At 42.0% G+C, this 13,208-nt stretch overlaps 1 protein-coding gene across 5 annotated transcripts in view; it reads left to right on the forward strand.

Annotated features, from left to right (window-relative positions):
- Positions 1-13,208, forward strand: part of kif16ba (kinesin family member 16Ba) — a 306,911-nt gene that overhangs the window by 198,504 nt on the left and 95,199 nt on the right. For 4 of the 5 annotated variants that reach the window (XM_070889808.1, XM_070889811.1, XM_070889812.1 and 1 more), the window contains one exon: positions 5,515-6,894. The exons of the other annotated variant lie outside the window; for it this stretch is intronic. In XM_070889808.1, coding sequence (XP_070745909.1) covers positions 5,515-6,894 — 1,380 coding nt within the window. The remainder of the gene's footprint in view (positions 1-5,514; positions 6,895-13,208) is intronic. 5 annotated transcript variants of the gene reach the window in all.

The raw sequence follows: 13,208 nt of genomic DNA on the forward strand, positions 1-13,208 counted from the left end.
GGGAAACTGAAACTAGGGGACATAGTCTCAGAATAAGGGGCCGCCCATTTAAAACTGAGATGAGGAGGAATTTCTTTTTTCAGACAGTTGTAAATCTGGAATTCTCTGCCCCAGAGAGCTGAGGAGGCTGGTTCTTAAATATATTAAAAATCTATATCTCCGCTTTAAAGCAATAAGGGAGTAAAGGGTTATGGGGAGCGGGCAGGGAAGTGGAGCTGAGTCCATGATTAGATCAGCATGATCTTATTGAATGGCGGAGCAGGCTCGATGGGTCAAATGGCCTAAACCTGCTCCTATTTCTTATGTTCTTGTGTTCTAGGCCATTTTTATCTTTTATTCAGTAATGCTTAACTTCATGCAAGAGCATTTTTCCCGGCCTAAGTTACATTTTTTAATGTTTAGTAACTGGGAATCTAATGTTTTCTTTATTTTTCTAATGTCTGCTTAATACATTTTTAGTGACTGTGGTGCTGTTTTGGATTTGAGTAGCTTATGAAAGAAAATGAATGTAGATCAAATGCAGGAATTACAATGGGAAACTGCTATTTTTGAATATTATAAACACCCAGGTTACTGAACACTTCAAATATAATTATAGGTCTAGTGGAAGCTTACAACAACTTGTATTTATATAGCGCCTTTAACATAGTGAAAAGTCCCAAGGCGCTTCACAGGAGTATTATGAGATTTCAAAAAATTGACATCGAGTCGCATAAGTAGAAGTTATCGCAAGCGACCAAATGCTTGGTCAAAGAGGTAGGTTTTAAGGAGCGTCTTGAAGGAGGATAGAGAGGCAAAGAGGTTTCGGCAGGGAGTTCCAGAGCTTGGGGCCTAGGCAACAGAAGGGACGGCCACCAATGATTGTGTGGCTGGAGGAGATTACAGTGATAGAGAGGGGCAAGGCCATGGAGGGATTTGAAAATAAGGATGAGAATTTTGAAGTCAAGGTGTTGCTTAACTGGAAGCCAATGTAGGTCGGCGAGCACAGGGGTGATGGGTGAGAGGAACTTGGTGCAAGTTAGGACACGGGCAGCCAAGTTTTGGATCACCTCTAGTTTACGTAGGGTAGAATGTGGGAGGCCAGCCAGGAGTGCATTGGAATAGTCGAGTCTAGAGGTAACAAAGGCATGAATGAGGGCTTCAGCAGCACATGAGCTGAGGCAAGAGCAAAGACAGGCGATGTTATGGAGGTGGAAATAACGGTCTTAGTTATGGTGCGGATATGTGGTCAAAAGCTCATTTCAGGGTCAAATATGACACCAAGGTTGCGAACAGTCTGGTTCAGCCTCACACAGAAGTTGGGGAAGGGGATGGAGTCAGTGGCTACAGAATGAAGTTTGTGGTGCGGCTGAAAATGGCTTTGGTCTTCCCGATATTCAGTTGGAGAAAATTTCTGCTCATCCAGAACTGGATGTTGGACAAGCAATCTGACTATTTAGAGACCGTAGAGGGTTCGAGAGAAGTGGTAGTGAGGTCATAAGAAATAGGAGCAGGGAAATCAGTTTTTGTATTAAAGCCAAGGAAGTGGCATACAAATTGGCCAGAAATAGCAGCAAACCCGGGGACTGGGAGAAATTTAGAACTCGGCAGAGGAGGACAAAGGGTTTGATTAGGGCAGGGAAAATGGAGTACGAGAAGAAGCTTGCAGGGAACATTAAGGCGGATTGCAAAAGTTTCTTTCGATATGTAAAGAGAAAAAGGTTAGTAAAGACAAACGTAGGTCCCCTGCAGTCAGAATCAGGGGAAGTCAGAATCAGGGGAACAAAGAAAGGGCAGACCAATTGAACAAGTACTTTGGTTCGGTATTCACTAAGGAGGACACAAACAACCTTTCGGATATAAAAGAGGTCAGAAGGTCTAGTAAGGAGGAGGAACTGAGGGAAATCTTTATTAGTCGGGAAATTGTGTTGGGGAAATTGATGGGATTGAAGGCCGATAAATCCCCAGGGCCTGATGGACTGCATCCCAGAGTACTTAAGGAGGTGGCCTTGGAAATAGCGGATGCATTGACAGTCATTTTCCAACATTCCATTGACTCTGGATCAGTTCCTATGGAGTGGAGGGTAGCCAATGTAACCCCACTTTTTAAAAAAGGAGGGAGAGAGAAAACAGGGAATTATAGACCGGTCAGCCTGACCTCAGTAGTGGGTAAAATGATGGAATCAATTATTAAGGATGTCATAGCAGTGCATTTGGAAAGAGGTGACATGATAGGCCCAAGTCAGCATGGATTTGCGAAAGAGAAATCATGCTTGACAAATCTTCTGGAATTTTTTGAGGATTTTCCAGTAAAGTGGACAAGGGAGAACCAGTTGATGTGGTATATTTGGACTTTCAGAAGGCTTTCGACAAGGTCCCACACAAGAGATTAATGTGCAAAGTTAAAGCACATGGGATTGGGGGTAGTGTGCTGACGTGGATTGAGAACTGGTTGTCAGACAGGAAGCAAAGAGTAGGAGTAAATGGGTACTTTTCAGAATGGCAGGCAGTGACTAGTGGGGTACCGCAAGGTTCTGTGCTGGGGCCCCAGCTGTTTACATTGTACATTAATGATTTAGACGAGGGGATTAAATGTAGTATCTCCAAATTTGCGGATGACACTAAGTTGGGTGGCAGTGTGAGCTACGAGGAGGATGCTATGAGGCTGCAGAGTGACTTGGATAGGTTGGGTGAGTGGGCAAATGCATGGCAGATGAAGTATAATGTGGATAAATGTGAGGTTATCCACTTTGGTGGTTAAAAACAGAGACAGACTATTATCTGAATGGTGACAGATTAGGAAAAAGGGAGGTGCAACGAGACCTGGGTGTCATGGTACATCAGTCATTGAAGGTTGGCATGCAGGTACAGCAGGCGGTTAAGAAGGAAAATGGCATGTTGGCCTTCATAGCGAGGGGATTTGAGTACAGGGGCAGGGGGGTGTTGCTACAGTTGTACAGGGCCTTGGTGAGGCCACACCTGGAGTATTGTGTACAGTTTTGGTCTCCTAACTTGAGGAAGGACATTCTTGCTATTGAGGGAGTGCAGTGAAGATTCACCAGACTGACCTATCAAGAAAGACTGGATCAACTGGGCTTGTATTCACTGGAGTTCAGAAGAATGAGAGGGGACCTCATAGAAACGTTTAAAATTCTGACGGGTTTAGACAGGTTAGATGCAGGAAGAATGTTCCCAATGTTGGGGAAGTCCAGAACCAGGGGTCACAGTCTAAGGATAAGGGGTAAGCCATTTAGGACCGAGATGAGGAGAAACTTCTTCACCCAGAGAGTGGTGAACCTGTGGAATTCTCTACCACAGAAAGTAGTTGAGGCCAATTCACTAAATATATTCAAAAGGGAGTTAGATGACGTCCTTACTACTAGGGGGATCAAGGGGTATGGCGAGAAAGCAGGAAGGGGGTACTGAAGTTTCATGTTCAGCCATGAACTCATTGAATGGCGGTGCAGGCTAGAAGGGCTGAATGGCCTACTTCTGCACCTATTTTCTATGTTTCTAGGAGTAGGCCATTTGGCCCCTCGAGCCTGCTCTGCCATTTAATAAGATCATGGCTGATCTGATCATGGATTCAGCTCCACCTCCCTGCCTGCTCCCCACAACCCTTTATTCCCTTATCGCTTAAAAATCTGTCTACGCCTTAAATATATTCAGTGACCCAACCTCCACAACTCTCTGGGGCAGAGAATTCCACAGATTTACAACCCTCAGAAGAAATTCCTCTTCAGTTTTAAATGGGCGGCCCCTTATTCTGAGACTATGTCCCCTAGTTTTAGTTTCCCCTATGAGTGGAAACATCCTCACTGCATCCACCTTGTCGAGTCCCCTCATTATCCTGTATGTTTCGATAAGGTCATCTCTCATTCTTCTGAACTCCAATGAGCATAGGCCTAACCTACTCCACCTATCTTCATAAGTCAACCCCCTCATCTCCAGAATCAACAAAGTGAACCTTCTCTGAACTGCCTCCAACGCAAGTATATCCTTTCTTAAGTACGGAGACCAAAATTGTACGCAGTACTCTTGGTGTGGCCTCACCAATACCCTGTACAGTTGTAGCAGGACTTCTGTGCTTTTATACTCCACCCCCCTTGCAATAAAGTCCAATATTCCATTTGCCTTCCTGATTACTTGCTGTATCTGCATACTAACTTTTTGTGTTTCCTCTGTACTGCAGCACTTTGCAATATTTCTCCACTTAAATTATAATTTGCTTTTCTACTTTTTCTGTCAAGGTGGATAACCTCACATTTTCCCACATTATACTACATCCCCCAACTTTTTGCCCACTCACTTAGCCTGTCTATATCCCTTTGCAGATTTTTTGTGCCCTCACAATTTGCTTTCCCACCCATCTTTGTATCATCAGCAAACTTGGCTACATTACACTTGGTCCCTTCATCCAAGTCATTAATGTTGATTGTAAATAGTTGAGGACCCAGCACCGATCCCTGTGGCACCCCACTAGTTACTGTTTGCCAACTGGAAAATGACCCATTTATCCCAACTCTCTGTTTTCTGTTCGTTAGCCAATCCTCTATCCATGCTAATATATTACCCCTAACCCCATGAACTTTTATCTTGTGCAGTAACATTTTATGTGGCACCTTATCGAATGCCTTCTGGAAATCCAAATACATCACGTAATGAATGTACATCTAGTCACCAATTCTGGTGCATTTATACTTCCTGCAGGAGTGAGGTCCCAGGAGGGATTATGGAGGGGGTTGGAAGCTGAAGTTTTACTGTTCCTTGATGTATGTATGTCCTCCATTAAATCAACAGATTACTTTAGATGGAAGTTTTAATCATTGTGAGAACGGTGAATGTTATTTTGCAGATAATTCCCTTACGGCTAAAGGGATCAAGGGGTATGGAGAGAAAGCAGGAATGGGGTACTGGAGTTGCATGATCAGCCATGATCATATTGAATGGTGGTGCAGGCTCGAAGGGCTGAATGGCCTACTCCTGCACCTATTTTCTATGTTTCTACATCCACTGGTTCCCCTTTATACACCTTGCTTGTTACATCCTCAAAGAATTCCAGCAAATTTGTCGGGCGTGATTTCCCTTTCATAAAACCATGCTGACTCTGCTTGATTGAATCATGCTTTTCCAAATGTTCAGCTACTGCTTCCTTAATAATGGACTCCAGCAATTTTCCAACTACAGATATTAGGCTAACTGATCTGTAGTTTCCTGTTTTCAGTATGCCTCCTTTTTTTAAAACGGGGCGTTACATTTGCTGTTTTCCAATCCGCTGGGACTGCCCCAGAATCCAAGGAATTCTGGGTGTTATCAGCGTACATGTAGAAACTGACGCTGTTATTTTGGATAATGTCGCCAAGCGACAACATATAGATGAGAAATAGAAGGAGCCAAGGATAACTCCTTGGGGAACACAAGAGGTAAGGATGCGGGAAGAGAAGCCATTGCAAGTGATTCTCTGTGAAGATTAATGTTTCATAAAATTTCAGTGTTTTAAATACATGATTATTGTTTGCAATGTACTTATTTTAGGAGACTGATCGAAGAAATGGAAGAAAAACAACAATCAGAAAAATCAGAACTAGAGAGGCTGCAGCAGGAGGTAGAGTCACAACGCAAAGAGACCGAAATTGTGAAACTTCGTATCAGGAAACAAGAAGAAAGTCTGAAACGTAGAAATTTAGATATTGAAAGCAGACTTAAAGACTTGATTGCTGAAAAAGAAAAATTCGAGGAAGAGCGGCAAAGAGAACAAGAAGGAATTGAATTGCAAAAGAAAAAGCAAGAAGAAGAAATCTATATACGGGTTCAAAAAGAATTACAGAAATTGCAGGAACTTCACGAGCAAGAGAAAGCAGGTAAACTGGAAATTCTCCGCGAACTGGAAAAACTTAAAAAAGAAAAGGATGAACATAGCCTGAAGCTAGAACTGGAAAAGAGAAGACTTGAAGAAGCAGCAAAAGATCAACAGACACTTGTAACACGACTGGGAGAACAGCTCAGAGAAAAAAAGGAAACTGTCCAACTGCTCAAACGAGATGATCTGCAAAGCATAGATGAAGAAAAAAATATCCTTGAGGAAATTAGGGAAGTTCTTCTCAAAGCCAAAGAAGCCAGACCTGCTGGAGGTGAAGAAGCTAAACCTGACGGAGATGAAGAACCTGACGATGTTCAAAGAGCAAAGCAAAGATATTTGGATCTGAAAAGAATACAATTGGAAAAGTTCACAGTGTTGGAAGAAGATGTCTCCTATCAGAAAGAGCTTCTGGAAAAGGAAATCACGATTGAGCGTGAGGTTCTTGACCAGCTAAGGCATACACATCAGGAATCTATAAAAGTTATTCAGAAGGATGGTGAAAGTAGTGCTTCAGATTCAATCGAGTTGATTGAAGCAGCAGAGAAAGAAAAAGAGGTTGAGCAAAGGATGCTGAACAAAGAACGGCAACTAGATTATTTGATGGAGAACCATCTGCCTACACTGACGGAGGAAAAGCAAAGAGCTGCAGATATCCTTGACCGAGGACTACCTAGTTTGGATATTGTACTTTATCAGACAGAAAAGGAAATTGAAGAAAAGGAGGAACAATTAGCACAGTACAGAGCTAGCACTGATCAGCTTCAACAACTTCAACAAACGTACGAATTTACTGCTAATATAGCTCGACAAGAGGAAAAAGTTCGAATGATAGAGAAAGTGATTATTGAATCACGAGAAAAACAACAGAGAGAGGCACTGGAGCAAGCTATAGCCAAAATAGAGAAGAGGCATTCTGCTCTTCAGCATCATTCTGCCATTGACCTAGAGATTAAGGAACAGAAACAAAAACTAGCAACATTAAATGACTGTGATGAAGCAGATCTTCGAGATAGTCTAGAAGCAGAACAGAAAGCCCTGGAACAAGACCGAGAAAGGTGAAATAGCTTTTTATTTAAAAATAATAAACTGTCAAAACCTGCTAAAACCCTGGTCTGTGCTGAGTTTGTTGATCTTAGCTGGGCAAGCAGCAGCAATGTTAAATTGGCATTCATGTCACTGGGTAGAAATCAGCCAGGGATCATGCTTATTACTCTGACTCCTAGAAAGTGCCTGTATGTGGAGATTGGATCATAAGAATTGGGCTCCACTCTGGTGCTCCATGGCTAAACAGGCTGTTGACACTTTCTGTCAAGGCTCACAAGAGTAATTGTCATACTGAGATTCTGATGGCTGATGTATGCTTGTGGTATCATACCCCCAACATGGCTTTGGGAAAAGGCTCAGCCAAATGTAACTTGAACCTGGGGTGGGAAGACATTGCCAAGCCATAGATAGATGGTGGCAATGTGCATACTCAAAATGTATCCTACTTGTTGGACGAGGAGAGAAACCCATATTTCCAGATTTTCAAAAACATTCAGTTTTGTCTCCATTCTGACAACTATTGCTATATGAAAATATGTGCCTTTTTTTTTTCATGACAAGATATTGCCAGTTGTATCCCGGCAAACCACTCGTAGATGATAGGGATTTAACGACCTGAATGCACCATCCACACCATAAAAGGAGAAACACAGACAACAGGTCAATTTTTGTCTTTAGCAATCTGGTAAAGCTCTTCCCAAACCAGGTGTGCACGCCAGGATTCGGGCATGCATCTGATTCATAGGTCCATAACCTTTTGTCCTTCATGAATGGAACAATAATGAATGGAACAATTTTCCATTACGAACAACCGATATAGCATTAGGTACTCTTTCGTCATGTTCAGCATAACCAGCTACAACACAAATCTCACTGACCATACCCAAACAGTGTAATTTAAGCTCCACCTCAGACGGGCATCCCTACAGTGTACCAATGTGCTTTTTTTCATTTCATAAGAACATAAGAAATAGGAGCAGTGGTAGGCCATACGGCCCCTAGAGCCTGCTCCGCCATTCAATAAATAATGGTTGATCTGATATTGGCCTCAACTCCACTTTCCTGCCTGTTCCCCATTTCCCACAGTGTAATAATTATTTGTAATGTATAGAAAAACTCCCTCAACAGAAAATACCTTAACAGACAAATATAAATGTCTGTAGACCATGACTTTAAAAAAAAAAAACCTGAGTGACTTAAGAAAAAGAAAACCTGACATTTCTTCTTGGGTTCAGAATACAGGCTAAAGACAAATTAAACTCTTGTCACAAAGAATATCTCTCATCCCCTACAATTTAGAGCACACCTTTTACTGACAAATATCAAGTTAAATTGTAGCATGATCCAGGGATCATAACTGAGAACTCTTGTTCCATATACCACCATTGAAATATCCCACATGGCACCACATGTGTTCTCCATTCTTTATGGAAGGTGGACTGAAAAATATTCTGTCAAAATGAGGCCTGACTTCAAGCCAGCAAATTGGTTTATTTTGTATAAAATACATGAATGAACAGTATACAGCTTTCACGGTGAAATTAGCTAATTTCCTATAGTGAGTTATTGGAAAGAGGATAGACACCAGCTTGAGTCTCTAGGCAAAGGCTCAATTTCAAGCAAAGCCAATCCGTAGCTAGATGGGCTAGGATTTCTCTCATTGCTTGCTAGACACTCATAAGAACATAAGAAATAGGAATAGGGGTAAGCCATACGGCCCCTCGAGCCTGCACCGCCATTCAATAAGATCATGGCTGATCTGATCATGGACTCGGCTCCACTTCCCTGCCTGCTCCCCATAATCCCTTATCCCCTTATCATTTAAGAAACTGTCTATTTCTGTCTTAAATTTATTCAATGTCCCAGCTTCCGCAGCTCTCTGAGGCAGCGAATTCCACAGATTTATGACCCTCAGAAGAAATTTCTCCTCATCTCAGTTTTAAATGGGCGGCCCCTTATTCTAAGATCATGCCCTCTAGTTCTAGTCTCCCCCATCAGTGGAAACATCCTCTCTGCGTCCACCTTGTCAAGCCCCCTCATAATTTTATACGTTTCGATAAGATCACCTCTCATTCTTCTGAATTTCAATGAATAGAGGTCCAACCTACTCCATCTTTCCTCATAAGTCAACCCCCTCATCTCCGGAATCAACCTAGTGAACCTTCTCTGAACTGCCTCCAAAGCAAGTATATCCTTTCATAAATATAGAAACCAAAACTGCACGCAGTATTCCAGGCCTCACCAATACCCTGTATAGCTATAGCAAGACTTCTCTGCTTTTATACTCCATCCCCTTTGCAATAAAGGCCAAGATTCCATTGGCCTTCCTGATCAGTTGCTGTACCTGCATACTATCCTTTTGTGTTTCATGCACAAGTACCCCCACATCCTGCTGTACTGCAGCACTTTGCAATCTTTCTCCATTTAAATAATAACTTCCTCTTTGATTTTTTTCTGCCAAAGTGCATGACCTCACACTTTTCAACATTATACTCCATCGGCCAAATTTTTGCCCATTCACTTAGCCTGTCTATGTCCTTTTGCAGATTTTTTTGTGTCCTCACACATTGCTTTTCCTCCCATCTTTGTATCGTCAGCAAACTTGGCTACATTACACTCAGTCCCTTCTTCCAAGTCGTTAATATAGATTGTAAATATTTGAGGTGCCAGCACTGATCCCTGCGGCACCCCACTAGTTACTGATTGCCAACCAGAAAATGAACCATTTATCCCGACTCTCTGTTTTCTGTTAGTTAGCTAATCCTCTATCCATGCGAATATATTACCCCCAACTCCGTGAACTTTTATATTGTGCAGTAACCTTTTATGTGGCACCTTGTCAAATGCCTTCTGGAAGTCCAAATACACCACATCCACTGGTTCCCCTTATCCACCCTGTTCATTACATCCTCAAAGAATTCCAGCAAATTTGTCAAACATGACTTCCCCTTAATAAATCCATGTTGACTCTACCTGACCGAATTCTGCTTTTCCAAATGTCCTGCTACTGCTTCTTTAATAATGGAGTCCTACATTTTTCCAACCACAGATGTTAGGCTAACTGGTCTATAGTTTCCTCTTTTTTTAAATAGGGGCGTTACATTTTCAGTTTTCCAATCTGCTGGGACCTCCCCAGAATCCAGGGAATTTTGGTAAATTGCAACCAAAGCATCCACAATCCCAGCCGCTACTTCTCTTAAGACCCTAGAATGCAAGCCATCAGGTCCAGGGGATTTATCTGCCTTTAGTCCCATTATCTTACTGAGTACCACCTCCTTAGTGATTGTGATTGTGTTAAGTTCCTTCCCCCCCCCCCTTTAGACCCTTGACTATCCACTGTTGGAATATTGTTAGTGTCCTCCACCGTAAAGACGGATACAAAATATTTGTTCAGAGTTTCTGCCATCTCCGTGTTCCGCATTTCTAATTCCCCGGTCTCTATCTCTAAGGAACCAACATTTACTTTAGCTACATTTTTCCTTTTTATTGACCTATAGAAACTCTTACTATCTGTTTTTATATTTTGTGCTAGTTTACTTTCATAGTCTTGCTTCCCTTTCTTAATCATTTTTTTAGTCATTCTTGCCTGGCTTTTAAAAGCTTCCCAGTCTTCTGTCCTCCCACTAGTTTTGGCCATTTTGAATGTCCTTGTTTTTAATCTTTTCTCTTGCACCCTTTCCTCCTCACTGGAATATATTTTTCTTGAGAGTTGTAAAATATCTCCTTAAATGTACACCACTGTTCATCAACCGTCGTACATTTTAATCTATTTTCCCAGTCCACTTTAGCCAACTCTGCCCTCATATCGTCATATGGCAGGGGGATGGGAACGAATGCAGGGAGACAGAGGGAAACAAAATGGAGACAAAAGCAAAAGTCAGAAAGGAGATGAGTAAAAGTGGAGGGCAGAGAAACCCAAGGCAAAAAACAAAAAGGGCCACTACAGCAAAATTCTAAAGGGTCAAAGTGTAATAAAAAGGCAAGCATGAAAGCTCGGTGCCTTAATGCAAGGAGTATTCGGAACCCAGGCGAGGGCTCTGAGCTAGTTAGAGTGGGTGAGAGCTCAGATGAACAGGACCCCAAGAAAGAATGCAAAAGGCAGGAGGCAACAGAGCAGAGTAGCACTGGGGTAAGTGTAAACCACAAGGTGATAGGAAGGAACAATATGTATGAATATAAAGGGGCTGCAGGAGGGGTCAAAACTAAAAATCATGGTTTAAAAACTAGTATTAAAACACTCTACCTAAACGCACGCAATATTCGAAATAAAGTAAATGAGTTGACGGCATAAATCATTACAAATGGGTATGATTTGGTGGCCATTACAGAAACGTGGTTGCAGGGTGGCAAAGACTGGGAATTAAACATACAGGGGTATCTTGACAATTCGGAAAGATAGACAAGAAGGGAAAGGAGGTGGGGTAGCTCTGTTAATAAAGGATGATATCAGGGCAGTTGTGAGAGATGATATTGGCTCTAATGAACAAAATGTTGAATCATTGTGGGTGGAGATTAGAGATAGTAAGAGGAAAAAGTCACTGGTGGGCATAGTTTATAGGCCCCCAAATAATAACTTCACGGTGAGGCGGGCAATAATCAAGGGAATAATGGAGGCATGTGAAAAAGGAACGGCAGTAATCATGGGGGATTTTGACCTACATATTAATTGGTCAAATCAAATCGCACGGGGTAGCCTTAAGGAGGAATTCATAGAATGCATATGGGATTGTTTCTTAGAACAGTATGTTACAGAACCTACAAGGGAGCAAGCTATCTTCGATCTGGTCCTGTGTAATGAGACAGGAATAATAAACGATTCCTAGTAAAAGATCCTCTCGGAATGAGTGATCACAGTATGGTTGAATTTGTAATACAGATTGAGGGTGAGGAAGTAGTGTCTCAAACGAGCATACTATGCTTAAACAAAGGACTACAGTGGGATGAGGACAGCGTTGGCTAAAGTAGACTGGAAACACAGACTAAACGGTGGCACAATTGAGGAACAGTGAAGGACTTTTAAGGAGCTCTTTCATAGTGCTCAACAAAAATATATTCCAGTGAAAAAGAAGGGCGGTAAGAGAAGGGATAACAGCCGTGGATAACCAAGGAAATAAAGGAGAGTATCAAATTAAAAACCAATGCGTATAAGGTGGCCAAGGTTAGTGGGAAACTAGAAGATTGGGAAAATTTTAAATGACAGCAAAGAATGATTAAGAAAGCAATAAAGAAAGGAAAGATAGATTACGAAAGTAAACTTGCACAAAACATAAAAACAGATAGTAAAAGCTTTTACCAATATATAAAACGGAAGAGAGTGACTGAAGTAAATTTTGGTCCCTTAGAAGATGAGAAGGGGGATTTAATAATGGGAAATGTGGAAATGGCTGAGACCTTAAACAATTATTTTGCTTCGGTCTTCACAGTGGAAGACACAAAAACCATGCCAACGATTGCTGGTCACGGGATTGTGGGAAGGGAGGACCTTGAGACAATCACTATCACTAGGGGGGGATAATGCTGGACAGGCTTAATGGGACTCAAGATAGACAAGTCCCCTGGTCCTGATGAAATGCATCCCAGGGTATTAAAAGAGATGGCGGAAGTTATAACAGATGCATTCGTTATAATCTACCAAAATTCTCTGGACTCTGGGGAGGTACCAGCGAATTGGAAAGCAGCTAATGTAACGCCTCTGTTTAAAAAAAAAAAAGGGGGCAGACAAAAGGCAGGTAACTTTTGGCTGGTTAGTTTAACATCTGTAGTGGGGAAAATGCTTGAAGCTATCATTGAGGAAGAAATAGCGGGACATCTAGATAGGAATAGTGCAATCAAGCAGACGCAACATGGATTCATGAAGGGGAAATCATGTTTAACTAATTTACTGGAATTCTTTGAGGATATAACGAGCATGGTGGATAGAGGTGTACCGATGGATGTGATGTATTTAGATTTCCAAAAGGCATTCGATAAGGTGCCACACAAAAGGTTACTGCAGAAGATAAAGATACGCGGAGTCAGAGGAAATGTATTAGCATGGATCGAGAATTGGCTGGCTAACAGAAAGCAGAGAGCCGGGATAAGTGGGTCCTTTTCGGGTTGGAAATCGGTGGTTAGTGGTGTGCCACAGGGATCGGTGCTGGGACCACAACTGTTTTACAATATACATAGATGACCTGGAAGAGGAGACAGAGTGTAGTGTAACAAAATTTACAGATGACAAAGATTAGTGGGAAAGCGGGTTGTGTCGAGGACACAGAGAGGCTGCAAAGGGATTTAGATAGGTTAAGGAAATGGGCTAAGGTTTGGCAGATGGAATACAATGTCG

This window comes from Pristiophorus japonicus, chromosome 9 (assembly GCF_044704955.1).
Source record: "Pristiophorus japonicus isolate sPriJap1 chromosome 9, sPriJap1.hap1, whole genome shotgun sequence".
NCBI lineage: Eukaryota > Metazoa > Chordata > Chondrichthyes > Pristiophoridae > Pristiophorus > Pristiophorus japonicus.